Raw genomic sequence first — 20,422 nt, forward strand, 5'->3', positions numbered from 1 at the left:
TTAACAAAATGGAAATACTCATATCCGCACAGGTTTTTATAAGTATTTTGATAAAAATAAAATAAAATCATCTCGCGGATACCAAAAGGCGAGTTCGAAGCCGGTGGTGGATGCCGGACCGCCGGAACCGGTTAGAGTTGCCGGCCAGATGGTGAAAGGGCAGTTGTTTTTTACTGTGAATTCAGCCGCATCAGCTCCTGAAATATTTTTCAAAAGATTTGGATTAGTCGGACCAAAGATTCGAATATCCTCGACATTTTCTTAACAAAATGGAAATACTCATATCCGCACAGGTTTTTATAAGTATTTTGATAAAAATAAAATAAAATCATCTCGCGGATACCAAAAAAGATGTATATTTTTGCGGTACTTGATTTTCGTGTATTTGTGTCCACTTGCAATGGAATATTTATCACGTGATTGTGACAATATTTTTCCCTAAACACACTAGTTAGCAATCAACGTTATCTGAATATTTATCACATGATTTGTGAGCGTATCAAGAAAATATATGTAGCATCAATTAATATATGCATCCATACACGCACATATTATATATATACACACACAAAGAATCACGTCAAGACAATTGAACAGAGAATATACGTACAAATGGTGCACTTACCGTATAAGAAGAAGAGGGCCGCAACAAAGCTGACGGCGATTAACGTCAAATCCATGTCGTCGAGAAACACAAGTGGTGAAGCTTAAGATTTGCTCAATGAGTTTACATGTATATGTATGCATGTGTGTGTGTATATATATATGTATGCAGAGCTATGTATGTATAGGTGTGAATGGATGAATCCAAGAAAGGGCAAGCGGCAAAAGTGGAAACCTCGAGAGCAAAACAGAGAAATCCGTTGATTAAATTTGGGAGGGAATAAATATGTAATGATAAATAAGCTATAATTAGACAAAACAGAATCCGATTGTTAACAAAAAAAAAATTAGTTAACTAAAAAAAACAGAATCCGATCTCCCTGCATTGAATGATTTTTTTTTTTTTATCTTTTTTGCGTGATACTTATCTGAAACAATTCTCTTATTATATATAATAATATATATAGTAAACATTACAGTGTCATTCCTTTTACTTCTTGCGATAATTATGTTGGGAAATGATTCTATGGTTCATTTGTTTTGTTTAATTTTCTTCATAAGGAAAAAAACGTTCTGTCACTTTCCCAAGCGAGGTCGTGAATTCAACATATAGAGTATGGAGATTCCCCTTTCGCCTATCGGTTTCGGCCGATTTACACCCACGTGTGTGTTGCAGATTTGCATTCGTGGGCGGGGATTAGTCTAGGCTCTTGGGCCTGGGAAACCCGACTTATAAAAAAAATGATGCAAAGCGAACTGGCTCGGCTCAATTTGGATCGATTCGATCTGAATTGATTCATTTTGAATTCAGTTGGGTTGTAATCTATTTTTTATGAGTTAGAAAATTTTTGGGTTGGTCTAAAATCCTTCAACTCCGGGATCAATTTAAAATTAATAAAAATATTAAAAATAATATTAAAAACTATAAAATAATATGTATTTTTTAAAAAAAATCGGGCCGGTGAGTCAACTTGTAGATCGGTCGAGTTGGTACGTGATGAGTTTGCTCGCCATATCCGTTTTTTTTTCACGTTCATATTTTTCCAACCCAACTCGATATAAACGAGTAGGGGTATAAAACGAACCGCGATCGCGGGCCGACTCATAAACTGACCCGTATTTTTTCGAGTTGGACTTAAATATTTTGAACCCAGAAAAAATCGGGTCAAACGAACCAGCCCGTCATGAGTCGGCTCATGGCGGACCAGCTCGTCACAAGTCGAACTGGTTTTGGGGCCAATTTTTATTTAAAAGAAAAATTGTAATATTTTTATATATTTTAAAATATTTTTATATAGAAATTATATTTTTTATTACAATTTAGATTATTTTTCTTTAAAATTGTATTTTTTATTATATTTTAAATATTTTAATTTGTTAAATATAAAAATTAGTTTTAAATATTTTTAATATTAAAATTTTATTTTAAAAAATTATATATTTGGCTCGCGAACTGGCTCGTTTGCTCACGGACTAAGACGATATGGGTTGGGTTGATATATTTTTTGTTCACTAAAAAACAGATTGGATTGGGATGAGCTAAAATTTTTCCAGATCGGAACGAGTCGGGCTCGATTGGGTCGAGCCGGATCGTTTTACACCCTTATAAACGAGTTGGTTCGCAAATCGATTCGTGGCCCAGGTTCGTTTCTGCATCTTATGTTGGTTACAGATGATTCTAAACATTACATCCATATTTAATATCAATTTTCATCCAATTCTGTAAATTTTGATTAGTATTATTTAAAAAATTTAACATAAATTTAAAGATTCTAGTAAGACCAAATTTTCGAGCATTCAATCTAATGGAATATTCTAGCCACGTATTTCTATGATCTATCTAAGAGCATTAACCCAAAAGAAAAATTAATCAAGTTGTCATCATCAAATTAACTATATTAATAAAAAGTTAGTTCGTCGTAATATTATTAATCTTAAAAAATACATCGCTAATACCAACTCTGATTTCAGTGTTACACAATTAAAAGTTTTTGTAAGAACTCATCCGATATGGTAAGACGAATTTGAATTCGGCGACTAAAATATTCGATTCCAGATGGATAATTTTATTGGTAAAATAACATCCGAAATTTGTAAATTTTGGATTCGCATCGATAAATTTAAAGCAACATATTATTTTTACACTAATTTTTGTTTCACATATAAAAGCTTCTTTTGAAATAATATAATATAATTCTAATTTTTTATGACATTGTTTTATTGACAAAACTTTAGATTTTGCTTAAATAAGTTTATTTACATGTAAAATTTTCTAACGAACAAGAAGATCACATCATGCTGAATTGCATTATGGAAAAAAAATTGTTGGATATGAACTTTGAAAAAATTAAAACGGGTCTAATCAGTAAGAAATCCAAGCATTTATGTTAGATTGATATAAAGAATAATAAAATATTCAAATCTCGAGATATTCTCTCCTTTATAAATAATATAGTTTTAAATTAGTTCATTTGACACACAAATCAGAAAAAGAAAAGAACATTCTCTTCGTTGACAAGACAATCAAATTTAAAAAACGGTTTGACAGACCTCAACAAAAAATAATTTTTTATTATAGAAATGTCTTTGATCGAGATTCATAGACTTGCCAGAACCATACTAGAGGCAATCGTCTATCCCAACAATTTTAAATTCGAATAATGATCAATACAACGCAAATCGTTTAGATAACTGTCTAAATCTTAATTAAATTTCAGTATAAAAACTTTCTATGAATCTGGATCTAAAAACAACTCGGTTTTTAAAAATTAGTTCGGTAAATATATATATATAATTAAAGTTGAAAGAGTTTTAAGATTAATTAGGATCCAAATTTCAGAGTTTGTTTTTCTAGTCTAATTAAGAATTAAAAAAGTTTAGTACAATTAAATTTAAAACATAAATTCAATATATGTATATATATATATATTGTCCAATTAAAGGCAAATGATTTAGTTCAAAATTCAAATTCAATATATATATATATATATATATATATGTGTGTGTGTGTGTCCAATTAAAAGGTTAATTATTCAATAATTCAATATCTAGCAAATACATCCAATACTATATTACTAGGTACTGAAGATTCAAAACTAAAAACTATCTTTCCGAACACTATATACTTTCAATGAATTAGCTTTATATTGCATATCATCTATAAAATAATGCATTAGTGATATCAATTTGTGTTAACCAATCTATTTAAAACAACCCAATTTGATTAATTTAATTAATAGATTGGATTGGGTCAACCCAATAATAATAATTTAATGGGCTGGATTTAATCCATAAAATCTATATAAATCCAATTAACTCATTTTAGTTTAATTGATTATGTATGCTTATAAATTCTAATTTTCTATATCTTTTCAATATAGTTATCGAACTCGAAATGAATCGAATCCGAACAAACCGAATTGAATCGAACAATACCGAATTAGAATTCATAGCGAATCAGAACCGAACCAAATCAAATCTAAATTTATATCGAAATGAACCAAACCGAATCCAATTCGAATCAAACTGAATCTGAATCCTATCGAAATGAATTCAAATTTATAGCAAATCCAAACCAAAATGAATTTAAAACGGGCCAAATTAAAATCCGAATTCACATCGAAACGAACCAAATCAAATCCAATCGAATCGAACCGAATTTGAATCCAACCAAATTGAACCGAATCCGAATCGAGTAATTTGAATCTATTCAGTTCGATTTGGATTCGGTTATTTCGGATTTTTAGAATTCAAAATCAAACGGTTATTAAATTTTAATCAATTTAATTTGATCGTTTCGAGTTCCGTTATTTCAATTTTTACGAATTCATAATCAATCGATTATTCGGTTTGATTTGGTTAATAACAAAAATAATCGAATTAAATGTTCATCTCTAATTATAATAAAGAATAAATAATGAAATATTTTAATGTGTTATTTGGGTTAACTCATTAAACCCGGTAAGTTTAATGGGTTATAACTAATTTAACCCGTAAAAAAATTAACCAAAAGGAATAACCCAAATACAAGAATAATTGAGTTGGTTTGGGTTAATCCATCTAATCCAATCTAAATTGACATCTATACAATGTATTAATTGCATGAGATACATTTAGGTTTTATGTAACTCAATGTTATAGTTTGATTCTTGTGGGGATTGTTGGATATTTGTTTATTTGAAACAATCAAAATAGGTTTAATCTGTGATAAATCCGGTTTATTGAAGGTTATAGAAAATTTTAAAAAAAATATATCAGAAAATCGAGTATTTATTGTTAATTGATATAAAAAAATCAAATCAAAATAAAATATGTAAAAAACGAATGATTTATGTTAGATTGATATCAATAATAATATTATATTAAATCTCATTGATTTCATCATTAACACGAGATATTGTCCTCTCTGTATAAATAAAGATATTTGGTTAACTCATTTGACATAGAAAACATAAAAAGAAAAAAATCATTAACAAAATTCTCTATGTATTCATATTTCTTTGAATACGTTTGGTATTTATAAAATTTTCTTTCGATACTCGATCATTATATCTTTAGAGTTTACTGTGATGTAATGACCTCGAAACTTTGGAGTTGATATGATAATCAATTTAAAAAAACTGTAACTCGAAAACTTGTTCGAATCCATTTTCAGAGCTATATCAACAATAATCAGAAATCCAATAAAAAACACTGGTTGCATATTCGATTACTCACATTTTTAAATTTTAAAACCATGTAAAATATAATATTAAAACGTACAAATTAGAGTCACGATCCCAATTCGACAATACATCCATTTCGTTATGTATTAGAAGACTAGTATTTTTCATTAAACATATTTTTTTTTGTTTTAATATTTACAAAAGCCTTGTAGAGATCAAATATTCGCTCTTCTAATACGAATTTACATCGAACGCATATCCAAAAACCAAAACCTACAACCCGAATTTTCATGAAATATTAACTAAAATATTTCAATGTTTTCCATATAATAAGTGTTTTACATATTTATCTATACGTGTATTTATCACTAGTCTTAAGAAAATGATTTTTCTTTTTGGATTCGACGTTGTCAATATAAATTATATTACAGATTTTTCATTCTTATACTATGAATTTTGTTGGTTTAGTTTCCGCATTTGGTTGGGTTGTATACGAACAGTTTTTTACTTTTAATATATTTACCTTCACCAAAAAAAAAAAAAAGAAGTTGCTATGCATTTAACTTAAAATTCAAAATGAGAAAAAGAAAATGTAAGCCAAAAGGAATTTCATTTTATAAAATGAAAAATACAACTGATAATATAATAGGTAGATTGAAAATTGAGATTATATAACATAATAACTGCAAAATCCAAAAAAAAAAAAAACTAACGGTTAAAACCAAGAAATATCACCAAAAAATATTACATAAACAATTGTTTCCATCTTCATTCTTGCCGTAGGAATTCATATTACAAATTATATTTGTTCGCACTGTATTAAATAGGATTTCAATTAACCAAATATATTAACTGTTAAAATGGAAAAATAAATATGGGATGGGAGTAAAATAAGATTTTGAGATATGATAGAGAATAATAATGGATACAATATTATAACAAATATTGTGTATCTGATTTGTTTCTATTGTATCTATATTTTTTTTACTTCATTTCTTGATTTTTCTATAAATATGTATTTTATTTTCATTATAATGTAACAATATAAAGAAGAGATATAACAATAAAAGTAATTATGTTCTTTTTTATTTGTCTTATTTTATTTCCGTATTTTATATTTCTTCAGTAACTCCATACATGTATATTTCCATTTTTATATATATATTTTTCCTCGTATGTTTATCTACAGTTGTTTTATATAATGATAAGTATATATACATAACTCCATATAGATATATTTCCATTTGTACGTATGTTTTTCCTCAAGTGTATCTACCGTTTTTCAAATAAAGAGATATCTCTCCCTGGATCAGTATATATACACAGTGAGTACTAGCAAGTAGCATATACATACATATCTATATTTATCCTAAATTGATCATCTGTATATACTATGGACATTCTATCTGTATATCCTTAATTGATCATATACATGTATATATAAATATATGTATGCTACTCATTCTATGTATCTACTAATCCACATGGAACGTTTCATTATATGAGCAACTGTAGAAATAAAATACGACGAAAAACATTCATACAAATGGAAATATATATACTTGTACGGAGAGAGTATCTATGCATATCCTAAATTGATCATATGTATATATATCACCATATATAATCATGTATATGCGTACTTGTTTTTTCGTATATGCGTCTATTTCGTCGTGTAATCAAACGTTTTTAGATTTAATTAATTTCCTCCCACAGAAAACAAATACGTACTATAAGAGCCGTCAAAAGTTTCGAGATTTTCCAACTCAATTAAATCTCGAAGTACGTGTACGAAAATTTAATACGTATTTAAGATTTTATTTTTATTTGTTTTATCAGACATATATATATATATATGGCTAAGCACGTCTTTATCCTGCTTCCTCCCTACCTGCAGGCTCAACGCTCTGTATCATCTTCTTCCTCTCGCAGCTCTGACTTTGACTGACGAGAGAGAGAGAGAGATGGAGTTCGCAGCGCTGAAGGAAGCAATAGAGAAGCTCGAGGTTGTTGACGGTCACGCGCACAACCTCGTCTCTCTCGACTCATCTTTCCCATTCGTCGGAGCTTTCTCGGAAGCCTCTGGAGACGCTTTATCCTTCGTGCCTCACTCGATCTCCTTCAAGGTACAATCTCAGCAGTCTTAGCTTTCATTTGATGTAATCCCATCATCATTTGATTAATGTTTTGGAGTTTGAGCTGATGATTTTGCCGAATTAGCTCCCAATTCGTTGGAGAAGACTGTGTTGATGTTGAAATGCTGTTGACTTTTTGGTGTATTATTGGGTCATTAGTTTTATTTTGGACGTCCATGTCATTTTCTTGTGATTGTTCTTTGTCTTTGACTGCAACTACATCGATTCAGAACAATATTAGACGTGTTTTGACGTTTATTGGTGGGATCAAAATGTATCAAACAGGGCCAAACCTGTTCGGAATTTTGTTCTCTGAGCTATTGATCGTAGTGTTTCTGCTTGGTATTGGTTGATATGGAGAAGATACTGATAGATGTTTCTGTAATGGGGATGTTGTTTTTGGACAGAGGAACTTGAGGGAGATCGCAGAACTTTATGGCACCGAGGCATCTTTGGAAGCAGTCGAGGAATATCGTAGACGATCAGGACTGGATTCTATTGCTTCAATGTGTTTCAAGGAAGCTGGATTTTCTGCTTTGCTCATCGATGATGGATTGAAGCTGGACAAGAAGAATCACATAGACTGGCACAGAAGCTTTGTTCCGTTTGTTGGTCGAGTGTTACGAATTGAATCACTTGCCGAGGAAATCCTCGACGAGGTTATCTCTCCCTTCTTTCTCTTCGTGTCATCTGGTATGTGTTTCTACTCTATTAATTCATCATGAAATATAATGTTTTCCTCTGTTTTTGGTGTTCCATAGGGGAATCTTGATGGGTCTGATTGGAATTTGGATTCTTTCACTGAAACCTTCGTGAAAAGATTGAAGTCATATCCTTTAGCTCGTGGAATCGTAGTTTTGCATCAATCTTGTTTCAACTTCAAATGATTAGTTCTCGATAATGGACAGTTATGAATACCTTGACATTTGCTACGTTTGTTCCCGAGATTGTTGCTTTAAAAACTATTGCTGCCTATCGTGGCGGCCTGGATATAAACACACATGTGAGTAGAGAAGTTGCTGAAGAAGGTCTTAAAGAAGTGTTGCAAGGTAAGGAGGCTAAACTGTTCCAGTATGCTCTATGCCATCAAGACATATGATTACTGTTCTCTAATACTGCTCCTTTCTCTCTGCTGCAGCTGGGAAGCCTGTCCGTATTTCAAACAAAGGCTTGATCGATTACATTCTTGTTCATGTTTTGGAGATCGCTCAACATTATGATCTGCCATTGCAAATTCACACAGGGTAACCAATTTCTGAAATTTTTTTGAGTCTTTTGTTCTTTCCTCCATTAACATTCTTTTTCACATAAACAACCCGAGCAAGGACAGAGAACTGTTTTCTTCAGCCTATGTTTCACTTTTTTGTTTCACTTTAAGACTGGAATCTTGCAGTGAACCAAGCTGAATTGAAACGAATTGAATAAGTTGTCCATGTGGATCAAATTAGTGGGTTTTGATGTGAAGCAGTAGAATTTTCTAGGCTCCACGTTTTGAGTTTGTTCTTTGCGCTGGACAATCAGAAAATCGCTGTTTACTGATTGCTTAATCATTTTTGTCTTGTCTCTAACAGTTTTGGTGACAGGGATTTGGATCTAAGGTTTGCCAATCCACTTTACCTCCGAACCCTTCTTGAGGATGAGAGATTTTCAAAGTGCTGTATTGTTCTTCTGCATGCATCTTACCCATTCTCAAGGGAAGCATCATATCTTTCGTCAGTTTATCCTCAGGTTATCATCACACCTAGATAATGGCATCTTCTTATGTCAGCAAACTGTTATTTGGGATCAATAATTATGGTCCCTTTGCTTCACAGGTCTACCTTGACTTCGGATTAGCTGTTCCCAAGCTTAGTGTCCATGGCATGATATCCTCAGTTAAACAGCTCCTCGAACTAGCCCCGATAAAGAAGGTAAATGTAAATGCAGTATTCAGACGTGAAGGTAACCGGCAATGATTTAAAAAAAAAAGAACCTCTCTAAGGAATATAAGATATGGTTTCTATGCTGTTACAAAAAAAAAAGTACCATTGGTCTTTTAAACTTGCTAGTGTAAAACCAGTCATATATTCCTCGGTTGGTTATTTCCATTGATGCTAAGCATGGGAAGTTTGCAGGTGATGTTCAGCACTGATGGGTATGCATTTCCTGAGACCTACTATCTCGGTTCGTCCCAGTTGCTATTATTTGTTTAGTTAGCAGAATATGTTTTCATGTCTTGATCCATGACACTAACTCTCTTGAGCAAAATTCTTTGTATCATACAGGTGCAAAGAAAGCACGAGAAGTCATCTTCTCTGTTTTGCATGATGCCTGTTCCAGTGGTGATCTCTCCGTGGCAGAAGCTATTGATGCAGCAAAAGATATTCTTTCTCAAAATGCAATCGGGTTTTACAAGTTAGATTTGAGTGCTAATTCTTCCAACCAACCATACAGCATATCTCTGAAATCACAGCTGACTGAGACAGATGCTCAAGAAGACAACAATTCGTTTGTACGGATTTTATGGGTTGATTCATCTGGACAACATAGATGCCGTGTGAGTTTTCTTTCTTAATGTAGGCTTTTGCATATATACTTTGATGCTTGCTCAAACCTTCAGGATGCAGCAGAAAACAGTTCTGTGACTTTGTACAGTTCATGGGAAGCTATTAATTCTTACTAAAAACTTGCAACCACACATAATATTTTATGATTAGCAGAAGCATTGCATTTTTCTTGTCTCTGCTCCATGCTCTTAAATTTGCTCGGTTTAAAATGTTGTACATAAATCAGATAACTCGTGTTTTTCATTATGTTTTCATTTTGAAATGATATGAGGCATTGTTTAACAGGTTGTTCAAGAAAAGCGCTTTAACAAGAGTGTCAAGAAGAACGGTGTTGGTTTGACGTTTGCATCAATGGGTATGCCCTCATTTACAGATGGACCAGCAGAAGAGTCTAAATTGACGGGTGTGGGCGAGATTAGATTGGTTCCAGATCTATCAACCAAACAGGCGGTTCCATGGTATTATACCTCGAGTGTACTTTGCAGGAATAACTTTCTGCTATTTGTTTTTTTTTACATCTTTGGTGATCTAAATTTGCATATCCATCATCATATATGGGTTGATCTCTTCTTTATCAAATGTTTTACAACTTCATACTTATAATTATATGTTCCAGAACCAACCAACTATGCTGAAACATGTGAATCACTACCTAGAAATGGCTGAATCTTAGTGTTGTTCAGATTCTGCTTTCATGTTATGTTGCATTCTGTTCTGTGGTTCCTTCAATTGAATTTTGATCATACATCTTTACTTGTCTGTCAGGACGGAGAAAGAGGAGATGGTTTTAGCTGACATGCACCTGAGACCTGGAGAAGCATGGGAATACTGTCCAAGAGAGACCATGAGAAGGCTCGTGAAACTTCTCAAAGATGAATTTGACTTGGTTAGGTCTCCATACTCATGAAACCTTTCTTCGAGAAGACATGCTTTACTTTGATGCTTAATCCCACAAATCCTTTTTTCTTTTTTGGCTGTAGGTAATGAACGCCGGATTTGAGAATGAGTTCTATCTCCTCAAAATGGCTACAAGGTACGTATGGGTGATCATTTCGGATTTTGGTTTGGTTTCGGTTCGGTTATATTCAGTTTTTTCGGTTGTAAAGAAACATATCCGTTCGGTTTTTATATCGAACTTGGTTAGGATATGGTTATGTGTTATTTGGTCCGACTCGGTTTGGATATTTGGTTATTAACCGAATTTGCCGGTATGTGACATGTTCCTGACATCTTGGTTACTTGTATTTTTACAATGCCATGTTCTTTTGAGCAGGGAAGGAAAGGAAGAGTGGGTTCCATTTGACTCTGGGCCGTACTGCTCCACATCCTCATATGATGCTGCTTCCCCATTGTTCCATGACATTGTACCTGCACTTGATTCCTTGAATATCATAGTTGAACAAGTAAAAGCCCTTTTCAATCCCTTCTTGTGGACCGTTGTTTTGATAAGTTTTTTTTTTTTTTTTTTGCGTGTTATCCTCTTAACACTACATGTATCGAATGTTTTTTGTAGTTTCATGCAGAATCTGGGAAAGGGCAGCTTGAGATAGCTCTTGGGCACACTGTTGCAACCGATGCTGCTGACAATTTGGTTTACACCCGCGAAGTTATCAGATCCGTTGCAAGGAAATATGGGATGCTGGCTACCTTTGTTCCCAAGTATGTCTTCGTTTTTTTGCTACCGGATATTCAGCAATCTCAAGTCTCTGTCTACTAGAAAAGCTGAATCGATCTCTTTTCTTGCTCTATGATTACAAATTAAAGAACATGGTATTGATATAAGAAAAACTCAACCTGTGGTTACTACAGGTATGATATGTGTGACATTGGCTCTGGATCACATGTGCATCTGAGTTTGTGGAAGAATGGTGAAAATGTCTTCATGGCATCCGATAAATCATCCTCCCATGGAATGTCTTCTATCGGGGCGGAATTCATGGCCGGGGTTCTGTTTCATCTCCCTTCCATTTTGGCAATCATCGCTCCCCTTCCTAACAGGTAACACTCTAGCTTTCTGAATCATTTTCTCTAAGGGGTGTGGACTCGGGTCGGGCATTCAAGTTTTCCGGGTACCCGACCTCGGCTTTGCCCTCTCGGGTTTCTTTGTCAGAGTATTTGGTTTTGGCGTCGTGAGGGTCGGGTACCTGACATTTGGGTACCCATGGGTGCGGTAAGGGCTCGGATACTGGGCGGCGAAGTAAAATCCTAATCCCCAAATTTAAAAAAAAAAAAAAAAAAAACCAAACGCCCCCTCGCTTGCCCTCTTTCCCCCACTGACTCGGGTGCTCGCGCGGGACACGGGAACTCGTCAACCAAAATCTGAACTCGATCCAAAAGATCGGGTTCTCGCGGGTGACGAACCCATACTCGTCCCACCAATGGACAAGTGTCTCAAATTTCAGGTACCCGATTCATGGATCAGGCAGGCATTCGCCGTTTCGGGTGAGCTCCTCCACCCCGAGTGTTCTCACCTAACCACCGAGCCTAGAACCGACTTCTTGAATCCTCTGAACAATCCACTGATTTAGCATTTTTAGTTGTGAACTTAAGTGCTGAATTTACACTTCATTTAGCTATGATCGGATTCAACCAAACACATGGAGCGGAGCATTCCAATGCTGGGGCATGGAAAACCGAGAGGCGCCGATAAGAACAGCATGTCCGCCCGGAGAACCCGAGGGTTCGGTTACCAATTTCGAGATCAAATCTTTCGATGGCTGCGCAAATCCGCATCTCGGGTTGGCTGCAATTATAGCTGCTGGCATTGATGGCCTCAGAAGACACCTTCCTCTCCCTGAGCCAATAGGTAAATGTTTCTATATGCCATTGGAAACTTCACTTCACTCAACACTTACATATGTCTAAATTTAGTGTATTTAACAACAAAGCATGCGTAGTTTATTAACCACGGAGTCATTTTGGTTTTCGGGTTCAGTTATTTCGATTTTAGAAAAGTTATAACCATTCGGTTTTTATATTTAATTTGGTTTGATTCGGTTTATATTTGAATTTGGATTCGGATGTGTTTGGATTCAGTTATTTCATATTTAGACAAATCATAACTATTTGATTTTTTATGTTGAATTTGGTTTGGTTTGGTTTATTGTGGTATGTTGGGATTTGAATTCGGTTTTTTATTTATAAAAATACTTAATTTTCAAAGAAATTTTCTTGTATTTATATTCAGTTTTATTTCCTGGTTTTTTTTTATTTTAGAAAAATCATACTCATTCAATTTTTATATCGGATTTGGTTTGGATATTGTTATCAGTTTAGATTATTCCGTTATTAACTGAATTGGACATCCCTACTTCCCTGCTTTATAAAATCTCGAACTTCATTTTTTCTCATCCATTCGTCTCTTTGTGATCAGATACAAACCCATCTGAAGTGGCTGCAACACTAAAAAGGCTTCCTCAATCACTGTCTGAATCTCTTGAAGCTCTGCAGAAAGACAATGTCCTCCATGATCTGCTCGGACAAAAGCTTTTAGTCGCCATTGAAGGAGTGCGCAAGGTATTTTCACACGTAAATCCTTAGAGCTTCTAAAAAAAACCATTCTGATTATTTATTTATTACATAGGCACTTTTACAAGTTTGAAAGTTTTGAACTGATAATGTCTCCTTTTTCATCACAGGCTGAGATCGATTATTACTCCAAGAACCCAGATGCATACAAGCAACTCATTCACCGTTACTGATCTCCTTTTGTTTTTGTCTCTTCGTGGGATGATTCTTAGAAGGAAAACGACTTCTTTGGATTCTATTTGGGCTTTGTGGGCTATTAGATCTTTTGGGTTTAGGCCCATCATAGTTGATTCAAAGGCTCTCTCTTTCTTTTTTGAATTCTTCGTTGTTTTCTCGGGGGTGAATAAATGAAACAATAAATTATGGTATCCATGTTTATTATAAAGGAAACAATTCAAAATGTGAAAAAAAATGAATATTACATAAATTGTATTTTAAAACCATAATTAGTTATCGTTTTTCTTTTTTGTTTACTATTTTTAAATTAATTTGTTTTTTTAACCAATGTATTCTGTTTGCAGGTAATATGACAAATGTTTGAAAGATCATTATCCCATCAACATCTACCGATCATATAAAATGATTCTAGAATTATAATTACTATTCAATAACAATAATAAAAAAAAGGTGTTATTTTCTGATAAGACTGCACATAATATTCCAAATTCAGTCAGTCCAATCAATAAACATTAACAAATAGGATGGCAACTTGAATTTTTGAAAAAATAAGACTTGGTATAATTACAATATTAATATCTTAAAAAAACTTATACATAAATCAACAAGTTTATTATAAAATTATCAAAATCATATATTGATTTTTTTTAAATATACAGATTTTCTCCCCTAATTAAAATCATAAATTTTACATTCCCAACAAATTATATGATATTTGATTTCATTTATTTTATATATATAACTTTTTAGAGCACTTATAAAATTTGTATATTATTTAGAAATCTTACAAAATTCATGGATTTGAATAGGAGGAAAAAAATTGTATATTTTTTATAAAATTTTAAAATTCGTATATTAATTTGGAAAATTGATAACACATCCTTATATTTATACAATATTTTTTCTAATGTTTATATCACATCAAATAACGTAATATATATATATATATATATATATATATATATATATATATATATTTCACTAAAGATATATAGTGTTAAAGAATCATTTGGTTTTTATATTGTATTTTGGATTGGTTTAGATTTTACATATATTTGATTTTATTTAAAAATAATTATTTAAATTTTATTTTTTAAAATTACTGTTGAAATATTTTATTAATTTACTTTTAAAATTACATCCCATTAGTTTTAGATTTTTTTTGGTTCGAAAATAGTTAAATGTTATTTATATTAAATTTTAGTAAGAAATAATTCTGTACTTTCCACCGGTCATAATTTTAACCTTTTTTATGTTATTAAATTTATTCTGTTATATCTAATAATAAATTACTTATAGTTTTAAAAAAATTGGCAAATAAATCTTTAAACACAAAAAATTGACTATTCAACGCTGATTACAATAATTTTATTCTACTCACATGACAAATTTTCAACCATCTAATATTTAATAATATTAAATAATAAAAATTATAAAAATACTAAAAAATTATAATAATACTAATAAAAAATAAAATAAACAAAATTATATATATACATATACAAAGATAGACATATATGTATACATACACATAAATTTATATATATACATATATACACACATGCATACATATATAAACACACATATATACATATACACATACATACACATATATACATATACACATAAATACTTACACTATAGTACTTACATATGTATGTATAGTGTATATATATGTATGTGTATGTATATGTATACATGTAATTTTAATTATTTTATTATTTTCTTTTATTTTTTTATTCATATTATTATAATTTTTATTATTTTTATTATTATATATTATATGGTTGATATATCATATAAGTAGGATAAAATTATTGATATGTCAATATTAAATAATCAATTTTTACGTGTAAAAGTTTGTTTGATAATTTTTCTAAAATATATATATATTATTGTTAGATATAATAGGTAAGAATTTAATAGAATAAAAAAATATAGGATTAAAATTGCGACGAAAGAAATATATATATAGTTTTTAATGAAAATTTTCCTAAATTTTAATATTAGTTTTGTGGTGGTTGTGAAATACTTTGAAAAAAACACAAAATATTTGGTTTTCTAACTTTTGTCCCAAATGCAACTATGTTTGAATACATTTTTTTTCTCCAGACCAAAACGGCCTTATTATATGCAACAATACCCTAAATTTTTAAAAAAAAATTATTCGTAGAATATCCTTTTCCCTTCTATCACTTTCAATGGTTAGTATTTTTTTTTTCCAAAGAAATCTCTAATTCGACAAAATAAAAAAACGTGGTTAACATAACACCCAGCAAATTGGGTTAAATGCCCAAATCAGTTTAAAAAAAAAACGAATCATTAAATTAACAGCGATATGTCGGTCCAATCGCACCAATAGATTAACAGTAGTGAAGGGCCAATCAGTTGAAATATAACATAATCATCTATTAATGTTTAAGTCACGAGTTTTAACGTTGATTAAAAATGCTATTTGATTTACATTTATATAAGATCTATAAAATCAACCGATTGTAATATTTAACAAGGAAAAATCCCTAAAAAATCTTGAACTTGCAAAAAAATATACAAATAAACTTTAAACTTGTAAAGTTGTCATTTAAATCCTAAACTTGCAACATGTACTGAATAAAATCTCGAATTTGTAAATTGTTGTTCTAATAACCCGTATTGACCGGTTTGACCACAATTTTAGATGATCGGAAATCCATGTTGGTCCGAAAAGTCTGATGTCAGCGTGTTTACGTAACCAACTTTAAATGATTTTTTGACCCAAAACCGGATTTATTTACTCTTAAGCCGGATTAAATTTCGACCCAAAAAATGCTGATGTGATAAAAAAATCATTTAAAGTATGTTATGTGGACACGCTGACATCAATTTTTCGGGCCAACATGGATTTCCGATTGCCTGAAATTGTGGTCAAACCGGTCAACGGGTTATTAGAGTAACAATTTGCAAGTTCGAAGTTTTATTCATTTACATGTTGTAAGTTTGAGGTTTAAATGATAACTTTGGTTATAGTCAGGGAAAGCCATCAACCCAATTGGTAACATGACAACTCTCCCTACACTAGGTCAGAGGTTCGATTCGTGGTGTAAGTTTCCTCTGAGCCAGTCAGTTTTGACTGGTTTATTTGTTCGGCGTGGTTTGCCGGTTGTTGCGTTGGTTTACCGTTTCCGATACTGTGTCATTCGTCTGGCCCTCGGAACTGTGAAACGTTGCGGAATCCGACCCGAAAGGTCAAGAACAGGTTTCCATCGTTATAAATAAATAAAAAAAATTGGTTATGATCCATGGAAAATTCAAGCGAAGACAAAAATGCATTTCTCATCAAACCAAAACCACAAATTAAGGGGGCACCGCCGCCGACCAAAAAGGAAATGGGATTTCGACAATGGGAATTTACGGATTAAAAAGATAAACAAATTAAAATTGACCATATGATTTTTGTTGAACTACAACAATGAAAATATTTTTGCCGATATATGTGAAATTTTGCCGATAGTTAAAAATAACACTAGTCAACTGTAGTGGAAGATCAATATTTTTATTGGGATATATAAAATTGAATCCATAGAAAACGCATAACCAACGTGTAATTATATCTTAATTAAATCTGATTAAGATGATTGGATATAATTGTATTTAAACCTAATTAATCCTATCTAAAATAATTTCTAACCGAATATTTTTAAATTAAAAAGATGGTATAATAGATATAATTTTTAAAAAATTGAACGAAAAAATATCTATCCTAAATTGGAAATACGACCTATAAGCAAAACCATATCAACATTTGAATCGTCAACCATTTACGTAAATACACAAACACAAGAAAATTCACTGTTTATTCATGAATTTAACAACACAGGGAATTATGTATGTATCCGCATATATGCGAGGAGCGTGAAGCCGTGAATCACATGGGTGGGGCTCATGTACACGTGGCGGGTGGCTATTGAAAGATAATGTTTCGTTTGGGTACAGCTAATTTCCCTCTTTTTGACCAATCACAAGCTCCAGCCTGTCTTCTCCACTTGCAATCCATGGGCCTCACCCCCGTTTTCATTTTGGTCCTCTATCGTTTCGTTATTTCCATATTTATCCTATTTGTCCCATTTTTATCATTTTCATCTCTTTGTAATTTGTATCTGTATTTCATGGAATCTCCTGAAGAAATTGGTTGGATTATCTTCACTTCCGTTACTTCTGTATATAGATTAGTTGTATAATTTAAATTCACTATCAAAATATAGAGCATAGCGAATACAAATACTCTTGAAATTAATCCAATTCATTGAAAAATCAATTCGTAAATTTCCGATAAAATTGGACATCTATTTATCGTCAATTTATTATATTTTATTATAGATAAAATCGTTAAAAAATATTTAAACTTCTCAATTTTTATAAAATAAAGACTACACTTTATTTTTTTATAAAATAAAAGTTTAAATTTTATTTTTTAATAAAAAATAAACTCAATTTTTATAATTGTTGTTATTTTTAAACATGAATGCTGACATGATGTATCGGTCTTCCATGTAATAAAAAACAAATTTTGTTTTATTTTATAAAAATTGATAAATTCAAATATTTTTTAGAATTTTTACTTTTATTATATTATATGTTTATATAGAACAATATAATGAGACATTAGCCGAAGAAAATTGCACTTAGGAGTCTTCGGTATGATTTAAATGTTCAGATAAATGACTTTTGTGGATAATTAAGGATTAAGGAATAGTCTATGAACAAAAAAAATACATATTACTTTTTAAAAATCTTTTTTATGTGACTTTTTCAGATAATTGAATTACAAATAATGCCAACGTGAAAACACATCATACGAGCTACAAATATTTGTATTTGCAGGGACTTAGGACTATCATATACATATATACGCATATAGATATAGTGTATATAAATATATCACTGTTATAAAATATTTATAAATATGTTATATGGACGGTACATGGACGGTACGCCAATAATCCAATATATGAAAATATTTAGATATTTTATGTTAGATGGGCGGTCGAAATGGATTAAGACAGGTTCTCGAACATTCCCCACGACAACATCAATAATAATATGCCATCAATAATGGCATCAACAATTTAAGTAATTTCTGGATGAAATCTCCTTATTTATCTTGCGAGTGCAACATGATAATTTAATTGGAGATCGGTTATTTTAAAATTTGAGAATTTATGATCAAATGAATATTTAACTTTAATTGATTATATTACGATAGAGTTTAAATTTATGTCTAATTAAAATTATACTCAAATAATAACCAAATCTAAATTTAGTTCGGTTATAGTAATAATAAATGATCAAATTCAATAGTAGAAAATATAAAATGTTGAACTATAATAATGTACTATAATTACGAAACTATATAAACAATTCCATTATATTAATAAATTTCTCTAGTTTGACATAACATATACTTAGTAATATAGCTCCTCTCACATTGGTAATACATAAATTTTGTTCTCTTTATCTACAAAACTTTGTATGTATATGTGTATACATATTCCTAATTTAAAATGACAATGAATGTTAGTTTAGTGACCTTAGAAAGTTAAAAGATTGTCTCTAGTAGATATCATTGTTCCGATAGTTTGTTATATCGATAAGTAATATATATATATAGTCAGGGAAAGCCATCAACCCAATTGGTAACATGACAACTCTCCCTACACTAGGTCAGAGGTTCGATTCGTGGTGTAAGTTTCCTCTGAGCCAGTCAGTTTTGACTGGTTTATTTGTTCGGCGTGGTTTGCCGGTTGTTGCGTTGGTTTACCGTTTCCGATACTGTGTCATTCGTCTGGCCCTCGGAACTGTGAAACGTTGCGGAATCCGACCCGAAAGGTCAAGAACAGGTTTCCATCGTTATAAATAAATAAAAAAAATTGGTTATGATCCATGGAAAATTCAAGCGAAGACAAAAATGCATTTCTCATCAAACCAAAACCACAAATTAAGGGGGCACCGCCGCCGACCAAAAAGGAAATGGGATTTCGACAATGGGAATTTACGGATTAAAAAGATAAACAAATTAAAATTGACCATATGATTTTTGTTGAACTACAACAATATATATATATATATATAATGTATTTAACAGTCTATACATAATACATGTATTTAATATATTTACCTATTTCTTTCAATTTTTTTTTTTGTCATTTACCTACTTTTCCATTTCGATTTTTCATATTATATTTTCAAATATATATTATTATTCATCATAATTTCTAAATTGTCACTTTCTTTGCCATGTTTCCACCAATTCTATTCATATTTTAAACAATATAATTTAGAGAAAATTTGCATAAATGTACAAAAAAAAAACGTCTTTGCATTCTATACTTTTACTATTGTAATCTTTGTATTTTATACTTTTTAAAGTTAAAATGACCATCATATCCTTCGATATTATTATTAATAGGGAAAATGTTTTTCTATGTTGATAATGGGAAGAATACATCATAATATATAGCAAAATACAATAGAATATTCTAGGCATAATATCTAGGGTAAATCATAACAATATTAATGATAATATTCTAAGAATAATATCTTCCTATATGCCCTCTCAAGATGAATCATCTATGATGAATTCAATCTTGTTACATAAAAACTAAAAACTGAAATTGTGATCGTATTAAACGAATCATCTTCCATGTGGTGGTGTAGTCCAGACTTGAGTCGGTGTTGCTTGATAACGTTTGAAGAGCTTGAGAGTTGTATTCTCAGAGGCTGATGTGGCACG

At 31.3% G+C, this 20,422-nt stretch overlaps 1 protein-coding gene across 2 annotated transcripts; it reads left to right on the forward strand.

Annotated features, from left to right (window-relative positions):
• The first annotated feature begins 7,159 nt into the window (after positions 1–7,159).
• Positions 7,160–13,844, forward strand: LOC104825825 (protein fluG). 2 transcript variants are annotated; one of them, XM_010558215.1, is made up of 18 exons: positions 7,160–7,393; positions 7,810–8,061; positions 8,164–8,231; positions 8,336–8,451; positions 8,541–8,646; positions 8,974–9,130; positions 9,217–9,312; positions 9,517–9,565; positions 9,667–9,938; positions 10,234–10,406; positions 10,714–10,834; positions 10,929–10,981; positions 11,222–11,351; positions 11,462–11,607; positions 11,758–11,946; positions 12,522–12,754; positions 13,322–13,464; positions 13,587–13,844. In XM_010558215.1, the coding sequence occupies exons 1-18, from the start codon at positions 7,232–7,234 to the stop codon at positions 13,647–13,649; spliced, it is 2,529 nt and encodes an 842-aa protein (XP_010556517.1). In that variant the 5' UTR covers positions 7,160–7,231; the 3' UTR covers positions 13,650–13,844. The 2 variants fall into 2 exon arrangements, with proteins under 2 accessions (XP_010556517.1, XP_010556518.1); XM_010558216.1 differs by having other exon boundaries at positions 8,986–9,130.
• The last annotated feature ends 6,578 nt before the right edge of the window (positions 13,845–20,422 follow it).

Source organism: Tarenaya hassleriana, unplaced genomic scaffold, assembly GCF_000463585.1.
Source record: "Tarenaya hassleriana unplaced genomic scaffold, ASM46358v1 Cleome491, whole genome shotgun sequence".
Classification (NCBI taxonomy): Eukaryota; Viridiplantae; Streptophyta; class Magnoliopsida; order Brassicales; family Cleomaceae; genus Tarenaya; species Tarenaya hassleriana.